This window comes from Amblyraja radiata, chromosome 3 (genome assembly GCF_010909765.2).
Source record: "Amblyraja radiata isolate CabotCenter1 chromosome 3, sAmbRad1.1.pri, whole genome shotgun sequence".
Taxonomy (NCBI): Eukaryota; Metazoa; Chordata; class Chondrichthyes; order Rajiformes; family Rajidae; genus Amblyraja; species Amblyraja radiata.
Window position 1 is genome coordinate 118,530,440 of NC_045958.1, and position 20,486 is coordinate 118,550,925.

General features: G+C 45.0%; 1 protein-coding gene across 2 annotated transcripts; it reads right to left on the reverse strand.

The window, feature by feature from the left end:
• Positions 1-1,713: 1,713 nt before the first annotated feature.
• LOC116971489 (survival motor neuron protein 1-like) lies at positions 1,714-19,206 on the reverse strand. Of its 2 annotated transcripts, XM_033018707.1 has the most exons (9): positions 19,067-19,206; positions 17,270-17,341; positions 12,923-13,045; positions 10,429-10,623; positions 10,180-10,341; positions 9,216-9,287; positions 8,700-8,813; positions 3,099-3,167; positions 1,714-1,873 (listed from the first exon to the last, which is right to left on the reverse strand). In XM_033018707.1, exons 1-8 carry the CDS (start codon positions 19,118-19,120, stop codon positions 3,114-3,116), a joined length of 846 nt encoding a protein of 281 aa, XP_032874598.1. In that variant the 5' UTR covers positions 19,121-19,206; the 3' UTR covers positions 1,714-1,873; positions 3,099-3,113. The 2 variants fall into 2 exon arrangements, with proteins under 2 accessions (XP_032874598.1, XP_032874599.1); XM_033018708.1 differs by lacking the exon at positions 17,270-17,341 and having other exon boundaries at positions 19,067-19,189.
• Between the last annotated feature and the right edge of the window lie 1,280 nt (positions 19,207-20,486).

The window sequence follows — 20,486 nt, forward strand, 5'->3', positions numbered from 1 at the left end:
CCCCCCCATTTCAGGGTACCATAATGTTTGGGACACATGACTTCACAGGTATTTGTAATTCCTCAGGTGTTTAAATGCTTCCTAATGGCATGTATGAGCAAAGATACTTATATCTTTGGGTATAAGAGAGCTTTCGGCACCTAGTCTTTCCTCCAGTCTTTCCATCACCTTTGGAAACTTTTATTGCTGTTTATCAAAATGAGGACCAAAGTTGTGCCAATGAAAGTCAAAGAAGCCATTATGAGACTGAGAAAGAAGAATTAAACTGTTAGAGACATCAGCCAAACCTTAGGCTTACCAAAATCAACTGTCTATCGGTTTAAACCAGCATCTGCAGTTCCTTCCTACACATGACTTACTACTACTCTGGTTGTGAATTCTGGGATGGCTAATGTGGGAATGGTTTCTTCAAGTGAAGAACAGGCAGACGAATGAGTAGCTTGCAAGGTGATCTGCTCCTTCTGGCACTTACAAAGAGCTCTTGAGTCTTCCCGCTGCAGGGCCTTGAAATTCTCCAAACCATCCCGTGTCCCTTCTTCACTTTGAGTGGCATGGGACAGACATTTTCAAGAGTCAGTAGGGATGTTACATATCTCAAGGAATCTTGGAACATAACCACAAAAATGTTCCTATCTCAGAGCTCCGGTTAAAATGTCGATTTTGGGAGTCTAGATTCAGGCATCAATCTGAAGAAAGATCCCGATCTGAAGTTTCATGTATCCATGTCTACCATGTGGACTATCCCAACATTTAAGAAACAGTTAGACAGGTACATGGATAGGACAAGTTTGGAGGGATATGGACCAAATGCAGGCAGGTGGGACTAGTGTAGCTGGGACATGTTGGGCTGAAGTGCCTGTTTCCACACTGTATCACTGTATGACTCTGTCCTCCAGAGTTGCTGCCTGACCCACTGAGTTACGCTAGCACTTTTTTTTGTAAACCAGCATCTGCAGTTCCTAGTTTCTCCATGCAAACATGTGCTGCCCAAAGATGTTTTTCGAGTGTAACTAGAGCCTCATTACAGAAATGATTATAAAAAAACTATGTTCAGTTACAAACATCCTAGGAAATTGTCCAGAACAGGAATTATGAGCTTTTGAAAGTAATGAGTGCAAATTATATGATTTTCAATAATAAGTATTATTTAAATGAATTATATACAATGAAGTATTAACAAGCATGGCTGAGCTTCTGGATTATTTCAATAGCAGGTAACATTTGAGAATGGGGTTAGGAGGGAGAGATAGATCAGCCATGATTGAATGGCGGAGTAGACTTGATTGGCCGAATGGCCTAATTCCGCTCCAATTACTTATGACATGAGAATATTGGCAAAATTACTGGAACGATAGACAGTGCATTAAAAATAGTGCTCACATTTGATCCCAATGCATTGCATGTGTAATACAAATGTCCGGAGGAAATTGGACAAGTTCTAGACTGGGTAATTAGTAAAGATAAAGCTCGCCTCTGCTGCAAGAAATTCTTTAATCACATCCAGGGGATATTTCCCTTCCTCCTACCAGCACTGTCTCTTGCACACTCCATGAAATCTGGAGATAGCTAGAAAATTAAGTCATCCATTTCATGACATTTACTGTGCCCTAATAAGTTTGGTCAAAAAGCATGTTGCAATTGCAAAAAGACTTGACATGTCAAGATTTCTTTTCTCCCTGTGTATCAAAAAATGTTCCTTTGTAACAACAAAAATGTAATTGCAAAAATTGATTTTATTCATTATTCAATACAAAAGCACACACTAAACCCAAGGGATGATTAAACATGTACTAATGGCTTATTCGTTTCGATACTTTAGGCATAATCCACGGCAAAACTGTTCCACTCCTCTCCCTAGGAGAGAAATATTCACCTGTTGAGGGGAAAAAAAAGGATGTTAACTATTCCTAAATCAGAAGGTAGAAGCACGGTATGATGGATATTTCCAGAATTCAATTCAAAGGCATAAGCCAAAATGATCAGCATGTTTAACATTGGTTTAACACGATACGATAGAACATTATTTATCCCAGGAGGGAAATTGATCACATCTCTAAACACTGCCAAAATAAGATTTTCTTTAGGGAAACCCATGTGTGGGTAACCCAGAATCCGTAAACTAATTGTTGTCCCCTGGGCATTCCTGATCAGTCCAACTACTCTATGATACCATACATTATGGAAAGTATGGCGTGTTGAGCAACTCAATGTTTTTGCCACACAAAATTGAATGTTCTGTCATAATTCTGATTCCTACAGCAGCTACATTAAAGGACCAGTATACATAAAGCTCCCAAAAAATATTAACTAGAACTCTCTATGGGCTGCACGGTGGTGCAGCAATAGTTGCTGCCTTACAGTGCCAGAGACCCAAGTTTGATCCTGATTATGGGTGCTGTCTGTATGGAGTTTGTACGTTCTCCGTGTGAAATTTCTCCGGGTGCTCCGGTTACCTCTCACACTCCAAAGGCAGGTTTGTAGGTTGATTGACTTCTCAAAAAATTGTGTAGGATAGTGTTGGTGTGCAGGGATCGCTGGTCGGTGCAGACTCAGTGGGCCGAAGGACCTGTTTCCGCGCTGTATCTCTAAACTAAACTTGAATATCCTTGCCCATAGGACGCATTGTATGCTCTGTATGGTCTTTATCTAAAATGACATCCTCAGCCATAAATCTCAACCCGACACCACAATTGGAACTCGGCTTGGTGAAAATAGCAGTTTTGTATTTATGCCTTTAGTAAAGTTGAACCCTTAGTGCAAATAATTGTATAACTAAATTTAGAAAATCTAACAATATTAGAATTGCAGACTTGCTGTAGTAACTAGAAATACAATTAGCTTCAAAACCCCTGGAATAGTTGGAGGAAAATTCAGGGTTCTTGCTACTTTTCTTACTACTCGACTCAAAAGCAATGTGCGCTGTAGGTGTTTGAATGGGAGTCGGATCAGATGTGGTTCCATTCCCTCCACATTTAAAAAAAACTTGGTGTCATTGCACCACTCAGCCTAAAAAAATATTTAATCACCAGCTGGTTAACAATTACAAAAACTTACAGTTACTTGCAAAATTCTACCTGTGATAAAAACACAAAGCTCACATTTTAACAAACTAACTAAGGTCGAGGACTCTTTCCCATGCCTGCTTCCATTCGCCCTTGCTTGAGGCCCTAAAGAAGAACGAAAGAAAACAGTGAGTGGCAATGATAGGATAGTCTTTTCCCAAATTAAGATTTATGTTTTAAAGTCACATCATACTACAATACAGTGAATTAGTTATATTAAAATCAAATTCATTTTTATGAATCAGGGAAGATTTAGAAAATGAATTCCATCACCCTATTAATCTAATAGAATTAATAATTCCAATCTCAATATGGATCCTTGCAGGATAGCACCAGTCACATTTTGCCAATTTGTGTACCTACTATCTTGCCTATTGCTCAGTTAAATTTGCCTTTAATTCCACAAAAATCTCATCTCTTTCACAAGTTCAATCCAGTAACTCAGATTCTGTCTCAACTATAAGTTACCACATCAAAACGGGAGATAGACAAAAATGCTGGAGAAACTCAGCGGGTGAGGCAGCATCTATGGAGCGAGGGAAATAGGCAACGTTTCGGGTTGAGACCCTTCTTCAGTCTGCTGCCTCACCCACTGAATTTCTCCAGCATTTATGTCTACCTTCGATTTTCCAGCATCTGCAGTTCCTTCTTAAACATCAAAACGGGAGGTCATGTTGCATTTGTATAAGATGTTGGTAAGGACGTATTTAGAGTATTGTATTCAGTTCTGGGCACCGTGTTATAGGAAAGATGATGTCAAGCCGGAAAGGGTACAGAGAAAGTTTACAAGGACGTTGCCAGGACTAGGGGGTGTGAGCTATGGGGAGAGGTTGAGTAGGCTGGGACTCTATTCTTGGAGCGCTGGAGGATGAGGGGTGATCTCATAGAAGTATATAAAATCATGAGAGGAATAGATTGGGTAGATGCAAATCTGATACAGAGTCTCTTGCCCAGAGTAGGTGAATCAAGGACATAGGGTTAAGGGGAAGTGGAAAAGATTTAATCGCCATGTATGGGGTAAGATGGTGGAGATATGGAACAAGCTGCTGGAGGAAGTAGTTGAGGCAGGGACATGTTCAGTTACAAGAAACAGTTAGACAGGTACATGGATAGGACAGGTTTGGAGGGATATGGGCCAAATACGGGCAGCTGGGACATTGTTGGCCAGTGTGGGCAAGTTGGGCCGAAGGGCCTGTTTCCACAATGTGTCATTCTATGACCCTAAAATAAAAATCCAAGGGTTACACTGGAACAGCAGAGTCACGATTCCAAATGTTAAATGGAGCTATGATTCATTACTGACTACAATCGTAATTATAATCATTAGGAGCATTTGTGACTCTACTGCTTCAGTGTCACTCAGTTTTCATATGGTTGTTTTGGATAAAATTGGCACTTTATTTACAGGATCATTCACAGTATGTGAATTGAGACAGTGTGCATTAGTTATCAATACAAGAGAACATTTACAAATAAGCCCAGTCCTGGTGTGATCCACCATTTTTTAAAAAACAGGCAATTACAAGACCAAATTGTTAACTCTTCCAATGAATAAGCTTTAAAAAACAAAAAAGATGACAAAATTAACACTTAGACAATGCACAAAAACCCTACAGTTGTGCAAAAAACACAAATGTTTAATTAAACCACCCAAGTTTTTGTTTTATTAAATGGAATAAGAATGTTCATAAAGATGTGCATTTGATATTACACAAAGATATTTCATAAAGTGTCATATAATGAGCTAGGTTGAAGCTAACGAGGGGGGGAAAGCTATTGGCAACATGGAAAATGAATTTGAAACAGAGATTAGACAGTGGAATCTGTAGCAACAAACAATAGGCTGAAGAAATTTAGTACATCATGCAGATACTGTGGGTGGAAAGGAACAGTCGGTGAAATCAAGAATTATTTAATGGACAGCTACAGGGAACCGCTATTTACTGGAGTAGAGGACAGCAATTTCCCCAGAGACAATAGGAGATAACAACTTTTCCTTTTCAGTGAACAAATTTGTACTATTGTCCTTACCAAAGAAAGGATCGATGACTTTGGTGGATAGACGCAAGAAAATGATTACCCTTCTTGATATATATTATTGATTGGACTTTTATTTAAAAATGTGTAGGAAACAAAGCTTTGAAGTAGAATGAAGTTACAGAAGTTACATGGGAATTAGCAATGATTGGCAAAGGAACACAAAATCCAACAAAAAAGTATTTTAAACATTGCTGTGCTGTGACCTGCAGCTGGACGCATCGCCTGAATTGACGTGGGAGGCAGATTCAATTGTAACTTTGTGAATGAATGAATGAATGAATGAATGAATGAATGCATGAATGAATAGGTTATTGGCCAAGTATTCACATACAAAAAAATTGCCTTGGTGCTATGCCCGCAAGTGACAGCATGAAATATAGTGACAGTTAGGAATGACACATAAAACATTAATAATAAAACATTATTGAGTAAACATATGAATTAAATAAAATACCAAAGCAAAAGGAGGCTACAGATTTTTGGTTATTGAACAGAGCTACTACTCGTGGACAAAAGCTGTTTCTATGTCAGGCTGTGGCAGCTTTGACAGTCTGGAGTCGCCTTCCAGAAGGAAGTGATTCAAAGAGTTTGTGGCCAGGGTGAGAGGGGGTCAAAGATAATCTTACCCGCTCACTTCCTGGCCTTTGCAGTGTATAGTTTGTCAATGGAGGGAAGGTTGCAGCCAATAACCTTCTCAGCTGATCAGACGATTCGCTGCAGCCTCCGGGTGTCGTGCTTGGTGGCCGAGTCAAACCAGACCATGATGGAGAACGTGAGGACAGACTCTACGATGGCCATATAGAATTGGACCATCATTGTCTGTGGCAGATTGTGCTTCCTCAGTTGCTGCAGGAAGCACAATCTGTCCTCTGTTGTGACTTTTGGACTGGAGTCGATGGTAGCCCCCCATTTAAGGTCCTTGGAGATGATGGTTCCCAGGAACTTAAAAGACTCCACAGATATGACTGTGGTGTTGTTGATGGTGAGTGGAGTGAGGGGAGGGTGAGCTCTTTTAAAGTCTACAATCAATTCCACTGTCTTAAGAGCATTGAGCTCCAGGTTGTTGCGATGGCACCAGGATGCCAGCTGTGTCACTTCCTGTCTGTAGGCAGATTCCTCCCCATCCTGGATCAGCCCAATCAGGATTGTGTCGTCCACAAACTTGAGAAGCTTGACAGAGGTGTCTGTGGAGGTGTAGTCGTTGGTGTAGAGAGAGTAGAGGAGAAGGGAGAGTACGCAGCCTTGCGGTGCTCCTATGCTGAGGGTCTGCGGGTCCGAGATGTGCTTTCCCAGCCTCACATGCGGCTTCCTGTCTGTTAGGAAGCTGGTGATCCACCGACAGATGGGTTCAGTCACTGTCAACTCGGAAATTTTGGAGTGTAGTACCTCTGGCACAATGGTGTTGAATGCAGAGCTAAAATCAACAAACAAAATCCTCGCATAGGTCCCCCAGCGGTCTAGGTGCTGGAGGATGAAGTGCAGACCCAGGTTGACTGCATCATCCACAGATCCATTGGACCGATATGCAAACTGCAGAGGGTCCAGCGTTAGTGATATTTTTCAGCTTGGCCAGCACGTCTTTCAAGGGTCTTCATAACTACAGAGGTCATTGCGACAGGCCTGTAGTCATTAAGACCAGTAATCCTTGCCTTTTTGGGTACAGGGACAACAGTGGAGACTTTGAAGCAGGCAGGGACAGTGCAGGTTTGCAGGGACTGGTTAAAAATGTCTGTGTAGACCGGTGCCAGTTGTTCAGCACAGAGCTTGAGAGTAGAGGGGGAAACATTGTCCGGTCCTGGAGATTTCCGGCTTTTCTGGCTTCTGAACAGCCTCTCCACCAAAGATACTGGAGGAGCTATCTAGTATCTTTGCTCTCCATTTTCTCTATTTTTATTGTTGATGATGGAGAAGTGGTGTCGGGCGGTCACGGTGGCACAACGGTAGAGTTGCTGCCTTCCAGCAAAATGCAGGGTTCGATCCCGACTACGGGTGCTGTCTGTATGGAGTTTGTACGTTCTCCCCGTGACCTGCGTGGGTTTTCTCCGAGATCTTCGGTTTCTTCCCACACACCAAAGATGTACAAGTTTGTAGGTGAATTGGCTTGATAAAAATGTAAATTTGTCCAAGTTGGCGATATGCAGAGTACTGCCCTGCCAACTACAAAATTCAGAAGGTTGAAGGTTGTGCAGCATGCAGCGTGTGGGTAATTGGGTGTAAAGTGGTACTTGGAGAGGGGTGGGTGGGAAAGGGTGCAATCTTTTCAGACTGGAGTCTTTCCTTAAGTAGGTGTGAAGTGGTGAATGGGGACGAGTGGGTGTAGAAGGGTCCAGTCTTTGCAGACTGGGGTTAGGCTGTGAGTGGGTGTGAAGTGCTGGTTGGGGTGGGAAAGAGTCCAGTCTTTTCAGACTGGAGGCCTGCTTTAAGTAGGTGTGAAGTGGTGAATGGGGAGGAGTGGGTGTAGAAGGGTACAGCCTTTGCAGACTGGGGTCTGGCTGTGTTTGTTGAGGAAGGGGGGGAAGGTACCAGGGTTACGTTTCTGCTTGTCAAACCTGCAGAACTCATTCAGGTCGTTGGTCAGCTGACGATTGCCCAAAGAGCGGGGGGCTTGCCTCTTGTAGCTGGTGATTTCTTGCTAGCCCTTCCAAACTAAGGAAGATTCACTAGCTGAGAACTTGCTCCTCAACTTCTCAGAGTACTTTCCTTGGCAGCTCTGATTCCTCTTCTCAGCTTGTACTTTGCCTGCCTGCATCCCTGCTCCTGTAGGCTTCCACTTTAGACTGTCGGAGCTGTCTAAGTTCTGCAGTAAACCAGGACTTGTCGTTGTTGAACCAGGTCCGGCCGGGTCCTAGTTGGAATGCAACTGTCCTCACAAAAGCTGACATATAGTGTCTGTATACTCATCGAGGCTTTTGTGTGTTAGGGATTTGATTCTTAAATAATTTGTCAGTTCACTGTTCAAATTTGTTATGTGATTAGGACAAGAACGTTTTCTCATTTTCATCCTAAATGCCAAAGTAATGGGCCTGTCCCACTTAGGCGACTTTTTAGGCAACTGCAGGAGACTATGCGGTAGCCACATGGTCGCCACATGTTTGCGGGTGGTTGCCAGGGAGTCGCCTTAGTCGCGGTGTGTGTGTGTGTGTGTGTGGGTTTTTTTCGTTCCACTCTGACGGTCACTGTTCCAGTTGCCGGAAAATCACCCCAGTGGGACAGGCCCATAATAAAAAATAGTGATGAATGTGCAGCATAGTGGCTCAGCAGTAGAGTTGCTGCTTTACAGCACCAGAGACCCGGGTTAGATCCTGACTATGGGTGCTGTCTGTATGGAGTTTGTACGTTCCACCTGTGACCGCGTGGGATTTCTCCAGGTGCTCCCGTTTCCTCCCACATTGTGTAGGATAGAACGGGTATACGGGTGATTGCAGTTCGGCGTGGAATCAGTGGCCTAAAGTGTCAGTTTCCATGCTGTTACTCTAAATTAAACTAAAATGTTAATGAACAATTACTTTCTACGAGAAATTTGGCTTCACAGTTGGTACAATTGGAAACAATAAAAGGCACTTGGAAAATAGTATCTTTTAACTTACAAATACCTACCAAATAATAGCCAGTGTGATAGCCACTCATGTACCAGGCGATTAACATGCTTCCTAAAGCTTCATCATCCTCATCTGTTGTATCTGGACCCATGGGCGGAGGAGGGGGAATTAGCTATATTTAGGAAGTAGAACATTTCAATCCATTAAACATTTCCACGTTCCCGAAACATTTCCGCTTCCAGGATTCTAAACCAAAATTATGTTAGCTCGTATTTTATCTTTTTAAATACACGTGAAACAATCTAAACTAATACAGGCAATGTTCTACATCGGTCAGAATTCAAGCTCCAGTTTACAAAGATTAAAACATTTCTCCAGTCAGCATTGATGCATTACGGCTATTGCATTCAGATAACTAACTATGCCCAAAAATAAAAGAACTGCCCAATTATGGATGGATTGAGAGATGTGGATAGGATAGAAGAAAGTTACCAACATATTGAAGAAATTTCATCACAAATTTAAATTAAGTGGTCTTTATCTTTAGGAATTATATAAAAGCAAACTGGCTCACCGGAGGCCCAGCTGGACCTGTGGACAACCATCCAGGTAGAAGAGGTGGTGGACCATGAAACTTCTCACCAGGCTACAGAGAACAAAAAACAAACGATGTAACATCAAACATGGGACTGGTAGAGAAAATCCTTTAAGTATTTAAGGTAGACAAAAATGCTGGAGAAACTCAGCGGGTGAGGAAGCATCTATGGAGCGAAGGAATAGGTGACATTTCGGGTAGAGACCCTTCTTCAGGCTGATGTAGGGGTCTGAAGAACCCCACCAACCCACCAAACCTTTACAAACAAGCAAAGATGGCTTAAGATCTACAAAGAACGATTTTATATTTGCATTTCCTTTTACTTCATTTCTCTCTCAAGAAAGATTCAATAAAAGGCCAGTCAGTGTGGTTTAAGGTTTTGTTAAGATTTTACCTGACAAATCTGATGGAGTTCTTTGAGGAAGTAACAAACAGGACAGGTAAAGGAGAGTCAGTGGATGATGTTTACAGAAGACCTTTGATAAAGTGCCCAGTGTGAGGCTGCTAAACAAGATGGGAAGCTATGGTATTAGAGGCAAGGTACTAACTGGCATGGATAGAAGCATGACTGACTGGCAGTAGGCAAAGACTACATAACTGTAAAAATACTGTCCCACCGCAAATTGGAGGAGCAGCACCTCATATTTCGCTTGGGTAGTTTACACTCCAGCGGTATGAACATTGACTTCTCCATTTTCAGATAGTCCTTGCTTTCTCCCTCCTTCCCCTCCCTTTCCCAGCTCTCACACAGCCCACTGTCTCCCCCTCTTCCTTTCTTCTTCTTGCCCCCCGCACCCCCACCCCTACATCAGCCTGAAGAAGGGTCTCTACCCGAAATGTCACCTATTCCTTCGCTCCATAGATGTTTCCTCACCCGCTAAGTTTCTCCAGCATTTTTGTCTACCTTAAATGCTTAAACAAGATATATTTATTCATTACTTACAAAGTTAAATCCTGACATTTGTGGTGGTTGAGGAGGAAGACGATGGTTCCAAGAAGACTGATCCATTCTTGATTTTGGTTTGGTTTCATTTGATTGACGTGGTTTATTTTTAGGTGAAACAGCATCACTCTCATCTGTTGACTGTTGGCCGGTTCCATTTTTCTACGTTCAAAAAGAAAGTGTGCCCCTTAAAACATTACTGACAGATCTTAATTAATAGAATGTGCCTCAAAAGCAATTGCCGCTTACCTGTTCAACACTCTCATTCTCTGCTTCAGATACATCAACTGCAACCAGGTCTGATAAATTCTGCTCCTCCTCATTTCCATAACCAGTGTACACTACGACACATGTTCCTTGCTTTTCATCAATAGACTGAATGGTGGCCAAGTACACGCTGCCATCTTCTGACCACACTGCACTACAAGCATCACCAACTTGCCACTGTATGTAAAAACAACATAGAAATTATCCACCTTTAATAATAATTTCTCTGCAACCTTTATTTACACGTTTAAGTTAATGGACACAAGAACACACGGGGGGGGGGGGGGGGGGGGGCGGCGGCAAACGGAGGAGATGAACGGTGTCTGTGAGCAGGCAGGTTTCCCACCTCCCACTCCCTCGGGGGCACCCTGGATATTCCAAGGTCAGCTGCGGGAAGCACCCTGGCTGTGTGATGTGAGGAACAGCACGTTCATGGGACGACGTGTCCTGGTTGATGTATTGTTGCAGTGGGCTGTCGGAGGCCCTGCAGCAAGCCTGGTGATCAATTGGATGGTGTGCTGCTCCAAGATGTTTAATGTGGCCAGATACTGCTCTTGATGTTTTCAAGAGAGTTAGAAATAGATCTGAGGGCTCAAGGGATATGGGGAGAAAGCAGAAACGGGGTACTGATTTTGGATGATCAGCCATGATCATATTGAATGGCTCGAAGGGACAAATGGCCTACCCTTGCACCCATTTTCTATGTTTCTGTTTCTAAGATGCAAACGCGTGGATCGGACACAGCCTGCGGCGGCACGGAGCGGAGGAGGACATCAACTGCATCGCCCGGCTGACCCTGGCAACTCAAATCCAGTGCTGCCACTAGGACAACGGGCCTTTAGTAAGAACTTTGACACTTGAAGGATGCAAGAAGGCATCGGAAATGTGGGAACCCGTGTGCTGTCTCGTGAGCTGCTTCACATTCTTATATTCAAGTTTGCTTAAGCGTGGCAAGATTTTTACTGAATTGCATGCAAAAACGGAATTTCACTGTAGCTAGGTGCAGGGGCGGAAAACCCGGGGGGGCCAGAGGGGACACGTCCCCCCCATGTTTTGAGAGGTGGGCGACATCCCCGCCAGGTTAACCTGCCTGGGCTTGCGGGAAATATGGCCAGCGCGGAGAAGCAGAGCTGGTATCCCGTCAGTCCAGACAAGGCTGTTGGTTAACCCTGTGAGACAGGCACAGTTGAGCTGCATTTAGCGCTGGATTGAGCCTCCCAAGCCTCGCGCGTGTGTGAGTGTGCGCATGCGCGTGCGGCCGCCAAAAAATTGTGTCCCCCGTCCCCTCCATGTTTTGATAGTGAGTTCCGCTCTTGGCTAGGTACAATCAACAGTAAAGTACCATACAATACAGAGCAATACAGGGGTGCAGGAGCACCCCAGGTTACGAATGACCCGATTTACGCGAATTTGATTTCACACAAATTTTCCAATACATTTTCAAAGCATTTTTCAAGTTAGTAATAAAATGCTTTGTGGTGCTCATCAATGACTGGACACAATAGATTTAGTTTTGTTTAGTTTAGTTTAGAGATACAGTGCGGAAATAGGCCCATCGGCCCACCAGGTCCACTGCGACCAGCGATCCCCGCACATTAACACTATCCTACACCCAATAGGGATATTTTTTACATTTACCAAGCCAATTAACCAGCAAACCTGTATGTCTTTGGAGTGTGAGAGGAAACTGAAGATCTCGAAGAAAACACTCGCAGGTCACGGGGAGAATGTACAAACTCCGTACAGACAGCACCCGTAGTCGGGATAGAACCCGGATCTTCGAAGCAGCATTCGCTGTAAGGCAGCAACTCTATCGCTGCACCACCATACACTGGGGTATAGTGAAAAAAATAGTTTTGTGTAGTCAGAGAAGACTACACATGAAGATGCCAATGAGTTCGATGGGAGGTCAGGACCACACTTCAGCTGGAGATAGGACGGTTCAGTTGCCTGATAACCACTGGGAAGAAACTGTCCCCAAATCTGGAGGTGTGTGTTTTCACACTTCTGTACCTCTTCCCTGATGGGAGAGGGGAGAAGAGGGAGTGACCGTATGAGAGTGGTCCTTGATTATGGTGTTGGCCTTGCCAAGGCAGCTTCAGGTGTAGATGGAGTGCATGGAAGGGAGGTTGGTTTGCGTGATGGTCTGGGCTATGTCTACAACTCTCTTTAATTATGACCAGTGTTAGAGGGTTTATTCAACTAAATAAAATTATAGCAGGTGTGCAAAGACCCATGGGATATGGGCTACTATAGAAAAAAATATGCCCGACATGAAGAAATTGGCTTATGGACATTTCTGAGGAACTGAATCTAACTGTCAGTACCACCATCAACTGGAAAGTTGGGGATGATATGGCAAGAGGAAAATTCCAAGTTCTTAAGGAAAATTATATATGCATTCACAACCTATTGATCCAAGATAAATGTGGCCAGTTACTGGCAAAAAGCAGCAACAGTTTGAAGATGGACATACTTGTTGATCTGGATGGACATTACTCTTCTTCTTATTTTTGTGTCTCTTGTTTTTTCGTTTTGTTCCAGTTCCACTGCTCTCCTTAGTACAAGGCTGAACGCATTCACCATTTTTCAGGGCATTCTGAAGAAAGAAACAGCCAAACATCAAATCAAATATACTCCACTGAGTAGCTGGGACAACTAGAGTCAGGACCTGTTTCTGTTCCCTTTCACCCACCGGCATGCCGACTCATTTACATCAATCTCATTTTATTCTCTCTGCATTTCCATCAATTTCTCCCAGTTCCTACCACTCATGTGCAGAGTGATTCCCTTTGGACCTGGCTCCCATGGGAATTTGTTGAAGGTCTTACTGGAGTCCATGTGGACAATGGCATCAGCTGTACATTTTCTCCAGAGATGCAGGCTAACCCACTCAGATACTCCATCATTTTGTATCTATCTTTAGTCAAACAAGATCTCCCCCTAGCTTACTTTTCTCAATTTAATCCTACCACTGCAAATGCAGATTGGAAAAAGTACTGAGAAGGAATTAATTTCCAATCACTAATGTTCGAACCATCTACATGGAATTACCTAGCTTCACTCTTCTTGTATAAAAAGAACCAAAATGTTGCCCACAACCAATCATCAGGCACCCCTATGGCCAGAGACCACTTGATAATTTATGTCACAGATCTGAGGTCAAGAATAGTCCATCACAAGGTCTATTCAAAGTAAAGATTGAGATTTTGGCCAGGCCGTGGGTGGAATTGACACAGTAAAGGGACACTTCTATTTATTTTGTTCTTTCAGGCAGATCTGAAACAAAACTCAAATTTGCAAATATAATAAGTCATGTGGCTATGTCTGTGCCACCTTGCTGTAGCAATCCAGAACTCGTCAATAGTCCACTGTTCCTCCTGACCTTATCTGACTTTTCTTCAAATATTTGGCCATTGAATTATCTCACACACACACAGCAGTTCAATCTGCCATGTAGGACATCCATTTGCCACTGATCATTCTCCCAATTTAACACAAATATTTATTTAATTTAACTCTTAGATTTAAAAGGCAGACAAAAAATGCTGGAGAAACTCAGCAGGTGAGGCAGCATCTATGGAGAGAAGGACTTGGTGACGTTTCGGGTCGAGACCCTTCTTCAGACAGATGTCGGGGGGGCCAGAAAAAAGAAATTAAGTAAGCGGAGACAGTAGGACTTGTGGGAGAACTGGGAAAGGGGAGGGGAAAGAGGGAGAAAGCATGGGCGTTCTAAAATTACAGAAGTCAATGTTGGGGAAGGAGGAATCACAGTGGGGGAGCAGTGAGAGAGGATGTTGCTAAGCTGTCTTCAGAGAGAGGAGGAGAACTTCTTCAAAGTAGACATACCTTGAGGAGATTTCGCAGTGGAGTGGACGAAATGTTTAAGAAAGAACTGCAGGTGCTGGAAAAATCAAAGGTAGACAAAAAGTGCTGGAGAAATTCAGCGGGTGAGGCAGCATCCTCTCGCTGAAGATAGTTTAGCAACATCCTCTCTCACTGCTACCCCTCTGTGATTCCTCCTTCCCTAGCATTGATGTCTGTAATTTTAGATAGCCCTTGCTTTCTCCCTCCTTCCCCTCCCCCTTCCCTGTCTCTCACAAGTCCTACTGTCTCCACCTACTGCCTCCCCCCCTCCCCCCCAACATCAGTCTGAAGATGGGTCTCGACCAGAAACGTCGCCAATTCCTTCTCTCCACAGATGCTACCTCACCCGCTGAGTTTCTTCTGTATTTTTTGTCTACTTTCGATTTTTCCAGCATCTGCAGTTCTTTCTTAAACAACTCTTAGATTTAGTTTGATGCAAATAAACACTTCTCATCCATTCAATGTTTAAACAGCGACAAAGAAGTAGGTGCCTAGCAGATTGTGAGACAAATGTTTGAATTCTATCCAAAATCGTTCTATTTATAACAATGCTGGTACTGGAGCAAACATTTTTAAAAACAAAAAGAAAGGTTCGGTAGTGTCTTTTATTTTTAAATCCAGCACTCTGTCTTTTCTGTAAACCAGTATCTGCTGTTCCTGGTCTTCAAAAAGCAACCGTTTTGCTCTATGCCAAGTTCCCTCTAATCCAGAATGTGATCAATTGCAGCTTTTACCAAAACATTTATTTACCATGTGTCACAAATTTTCTGTTGGTATTAGCACAGATTCAGATACCGAGAAGTGACACAGAAATAACTATACAGACTCCTTTTCTCTTTGATTAATACAAACCTAAGTGCTTGAAAGGGGTTCTTAGCTTTGAGAAATAAATAGCTTCCTTTCTCCTGGAGTGTTTTTGTACACTTTATCAAAATTAAGTACTCCCTGGACAAATACAGCACAGATGGAAACAGGAAATTCCCCCTATTCTGTCTCAATGCAACTGGATTAATATTATATGCTCCATTCCATGCATATCCAACAGTCTTCTAAATGCTACTAGCGTATCTGCCTCCACCACATCCCCCAGCAGTGTGTTCCAACACACCACCTTCTGTGTAAAGGTTTTTGATATCAAGTTTTCCATTTTCTTTGAATAGAGGTTTCTTGTAAAATTCATGACGTAGCTGTACATAGTAGGGGCATTACAGAATTTACGCATACACACATTTTGAATTATTATGAAATAGCATATTAGCTATTATTGCGAAGATATTCAAGTACAAAAATAGTGATGGGTAGAGGAAAGAGAGGGGATAGTGAGGCGATGGTGGCAAGAAATTTGTCCTCAGTGGCTCAAGTTAAATATCCACATGTTACAACAGGGTTTGGCGAATCACACTTGACATACTGTGTACAGTTTTATTTTCCTTACGGGCACACCTTAAAGATTTGACTGACCTTGTTCCTTGGAAGATGTTGAGTAGAATGGTCAAAAATATACAATGCAGGTGTAGAATGAAAAATAATCTCTAGAAACAAGACTTACGATGTTAGATTGAAGGGTGCCAGAAGTATATTTCCCAGAACAAGGAAGAAATCTTTACACAAAGGATTGCAAATCTCTACTTGAAAGTTATAGATGAATAGATTGGTCAATTGGGGAAGAGTATATGAAAACAAGATATAATCAACTTTATTGACACCAAGGGAACCAAGGGACATGGGAATATAGTTGGAAGCTGGAGAAAGGGAAACGATCAGCCAAAAACCTATAACAGATCAGACTCGAAGGGCAACTCTTGCTGCTTTATATTCCTGTGGAAAAGAGGTTCCATACAACCCAATTAACTTCCTTCATTATTTTGCTCTGCTGAGTCTGGCAATAACACATAGAAACAAGTGCTGGGTTATAAGGTCATGAGATCATAAGTAATAGGAGTAGAATTAGGCCATTTGGCCCATCAAGTCTACTCTGCCATTCAATCATGGCTGATCTATCTCTCCCTCCTAACCCCATTCTCCTGCCTTCTCTCCATAACCTCTGACACCGTACTAATCAACAATCTATCTATCTCTGCCTTAAGAATATCCACTGACATGGCCTCCTCAGCCTTCTGTAGCAAAGAATTCCACAGATTCACCACCAAATGTTAACTCAGTGGGTCAGGCAGTTTCTGGAGAACATGGATAGGTGATGTTTTGGGTTCGGACTCTTCTTCAGACTGATTGGGAGGAGAAAGGAGGGGCAGGGCAAAGCCTGCCGAGTGATAGGTGGTTGCAGGTGAAGGGGGTTTTGATCAGCGAATGGTTGGACCAAGACCAGAGATGAAAAGACAAAAGATGTGGGATAAGAATAGAAGTGCGAATTGTGAAGAGAAAGTAATATAGGTGGAAGAGGAGTAGAAAGGGTCAAAAAGGGTGCAAGTCCAGGTGGGATACAGGGAAGGTCTAGGAGGGGGATTGTTTGTAAGTTAGTTACTTAAAATTGTAGAATTTAATGCGCATACATTCAACATTCATCTACCTCACTGCTACATGGGTCATTAATTCATGCAAATCAACTTCCATACTTCCCTTAAGCAAAACTAGGTTTCAAAATATTTAATGCGAAACCTATTTGTTCGCTTCCCCGTTTATGTTATCTGATCTGCCAAGTCTATCCAGCACTGTTTTTTCCTATTCTGATTATCAACATCCTCAACACTTAACAGGTCAGGCAACAGCTGTAAAGAAAGCATTAACAGTTTCTCTTTACGATCTGCTGAGTGTTTCCAGCAAGTGTGTTTTAATTTCCAATTTTGAATCTTTCATATAAAATGCCTTCCAATCTTTAATAGCAAAGACTCACAAGAATCATTTGCTGCCCTTTCCTCGCATTGCAATTCTGACTAGAGGTTGCAGTGATGAAACCTTACAACCAAAAGAGCGAGAAGGTGGTTCTCAGCACTCTTACTTTGAACGAGGTCACCGCCTTGTCATAGGCTTTGATCAGCGCTGTGTCATCCCAGATATCTGAGTCGTCGCTCTAAAAGAACAAACCAGACATTGAGGGGAGACCTGATAAAAGTATGTATACTTATGAGAGGTATCGATACAGTAGGCAGTCAAAACCTTCCCCCCCCCCCCCCCCCCAAGGGTGAATATATCAAAGATTAGAGTGTATAGCTTTAAGGTGAGACGGGCAAAGTTTAAAGGAGGGCATGTTTTATTTTAACAGAGTTAATGATGGGATGCCTGGGATGGTGGTAGAGGCTGGTATCATAGTGGCAATTATGCAGGTTTTGGATAGGCACATGGAAATGCAAGGAGTGGAGGGCTATTGTGTGCAGACAAGATAATGTTTGCTCTAATCATTATGATGAGCACAGACATTGTGGCCCAAAAGGCCTGTTCCGATGCTGTGCTATGTTCTGTGTATATAGGAACTTGAGGAGCTGGGCAGTGCGTGAAATAGGGAGGGAATGGGGGAAAGGGGAAGCGGCGACTGGCGGGACCCGTGGTTGAGAGGGCAGCAGATGACTGGTGGGGCTGGAGGTTGGGAGTGCGTGAGGGGGATGCTACTGCTGGGCTCACGGCGAGGGTGATGCAATGCTTAAGAAACAGTTAGGCCGGTACATGGATAGGGCAGGTTTGGAGTGATATGGACCAAATGCAGGCAGGTGGGACTAGTGTACCTGGGACATTGTTGGCTGGTGTGGGCAAGTTGGGGCCGAAGGGCTTGTATTCCACGCTGTTTCACTCTATGATTCTGCATGAAGAAACGATTGAGCAGTATTCTTCCATATCGCAGTTATGAAGAATGAAAGGTGATCGTATTGAAATATATGATTTTGAGGGTGCCCAGCAGGCTGGATGCCAACAGGGAGTTTCTGCCAGCGGAGGTCTGTACAACAAGGATGGAGGAGCTGGTCCTGGGGACCAGGAGAGGGGGGGATGGTTCCGGGGTTGGGGGATGCGAGGGAGTTGATGTTGTTGGGTCTGTGAGGGCGGGGGCTGAGGTGTGTGTGTGTGTGTGTGTGTGGGGGGGGGGGTGAGGGAGTTGATGTTGTTGGGTCTGTGAGGGCGGGGGCTGAGGTATGTGTGTGTGTGTGTGTGGGGGGGGGGGGGTGAGGGAGTTGATGTTGCTGGGTCTGTGAGGGCGGGGGCTGAGGTATGTGTGTGTGTGGGGGGGGGGAGGGAGTTGCTCCTGGGTCCCTGGGGAAGGGAGATGTAGCGGGGGCTGAGGTGTGGGGGGGGTGAGGGAGCTGATGTTGCTGGGTCTGTGGGGACGGGGGTGCGGTGTGTGTGTGTGTGTGTGGGTGGGTGAGGGAGCTGATGTTGCTGGGTCTGTGTGGGGGGGGGAGGGTGAGGTGTGTGTGTGTGTGGGGGAGATGGTGAGGTGTGTGTGGGGGGGTGAGGGAGCTGATGTTGCTGGGTCTGTGTGGGGGGGGGGGAGGGTGAGGTGTGTGTGTGTGTGGGGGAGGGTGAGGTGTGTGTGGGGGGGGTGAGGGAGCTGATGTTGCTGGGTCTGTGTGTGGTGGGGGGGGAGGGTGAGGTGTGTGTGTGGGGGGGGTGAGGGAGTTGCTCCTGGGTCCCTGGGGAAGGGAGATGTAGCGGGGGCTGAGCCCGGGGTTGTGAGGAGTTGCCGCCGCCGTTGGGCCTTCGGGGCTGAACGTGGCTCCCACGACCCCCACCGCCACCTCGCTTCCTCACACGGCCCTGGCGGGGCGGGGCAGCGTTGTTCCGTTCGGCCCCGCCCTCGACTACCTACCTGTCCGTAACCCCGGCGGAACACCAGGTCCCCGGCCCGGCTCTCCTCGCCCATCTTGGCTCAGCAACGCCGTCCGTCCGTCCGGCAGTCCCGCCGATGTCGTCATCGACCCGCGACACGCCGCCGCCGCCGATGACGTCAAAAACAGAGCGACACGGCGCGGGCTTTGCGTTAAAAGGGAGCGACACGCGCTGGTTCCGCGTCATTTTCGAATGACGCGGGGCCTCGAGCTTTGTTCAACAGCTCCGCGCTCGCGACCTGGACCTGGACCTGGAGTTATCACACGAAGATCACAGAGAGTCAACGCCGTGGAAGCAGCACAGAGAGGTCACTTGTTTATCCGCAACGTTTTATTTCTACCTTTTTAATATAAAATGTATTCTCTCACTTCGGCTAAAGTACTAATTTGTATCCTAACTGATACAATTGGCACTGGTACAGTATATATGGCACAGTATGTATGTATGGACAAACATGCTGGAGAGATTCAACGGGTGAGACTGCAGGAGGCGGGGACCCGCGTGGCGTGGAGGCCCGGGGCAGCGAGTAACGGTGAGGGGGCGATAGTTGGAGGTAACGGTGAGGGGGCGCTGGTTGGAGGTAACGGTGAGGGGGCGATAGTTGGGGGTAACGGTGAGGGGGCGCTGGTTGGAGGTAACGGTGAGGGGGCGATAGTTGGGGGTAACGGTGAGGGGGCGCTGGTTGGAGGTAACGGTGAGGGGGCGATAGTTGGGGGTGAGGGGGCGATAGTTGGGGGTGAGGGGGCGATAGTTGGGGGTGAGGGGGCGATAGTTGGAGGTAACGGTGAGGGGGCGATAGTTGGGGGTAACGGTGAGGGGGCGATAGTTGGGGGTAACGGTGAGGGGGCGCTGGTTGGAGGTAACGGTGAGGGGGCGATAGTTGGGGGTAACGGTGAGGGGGCGCTGGTTGGAGGTAACGGTGAGGGGGCAAGGGTCGGCGGTCCTAGGTGGGCAGGTGAAGGTCGGCGACCGACCCTTGCCCCCTCACCGTTACCCCCAACTATCGCCCCCTCACCGTTACCCCAACTATCGCCCCCCTCACCGTTACTCGCTGCCCCGGGCCTCCTCTTGACATACTGTGTACAGTTTTATTTTCCTTACGGGCACACATTAAAGATTTGACTGACCGCCTATTAGGAGGACCTTGTTCCTTGGAAGATGTTGAGTAGAATGGTCAAACATATACAATGCAGGTGTAGAATGAAAAATAATCTCCAGAAACAAGACTTACGAGGTTAGATATAAGGGTGTTTAAGAAGGAACTGCAGATGCTGGAAAATCGAAGGTACACAAAAAAGCTGGAGAAACTCAGCGGGTGCAGCAGCATCACCCTGCTGCACCCGCTGAGTTTCTCCAGCTTTTTTGTGTACCTTAGATATAAGGGTGCCAGAAGAATATTC

What these genes read in the sequence shown, in the direction of transcription:
- LOC116971489 (XM_033018707.1), bottom strand. Translation starts at nt 19,120, where the DNA reads ATGGGCGAGGAGAGCCGGGCCGGGGACCTGGTGTTCCGCCGGGGTTAC. An exon ending in ATGTCCATCCAGATCAACAA is followed by an intron (nt 10,624 to 12,922) that starts GTATGTCCATCT and finishes TTTTACATACAG; the next exon opens with TGGCAAGTTGGTGATGCTTG. An exon ending in AGAATGAGAGTGTTGAACAG is followed by an intron (nt 10,342 to 10,428) that starts GTAAGCGGCAAT and finishes TTTTGAACGTAG; the next exon opens with AAAAATGGAACCGGCCAACA.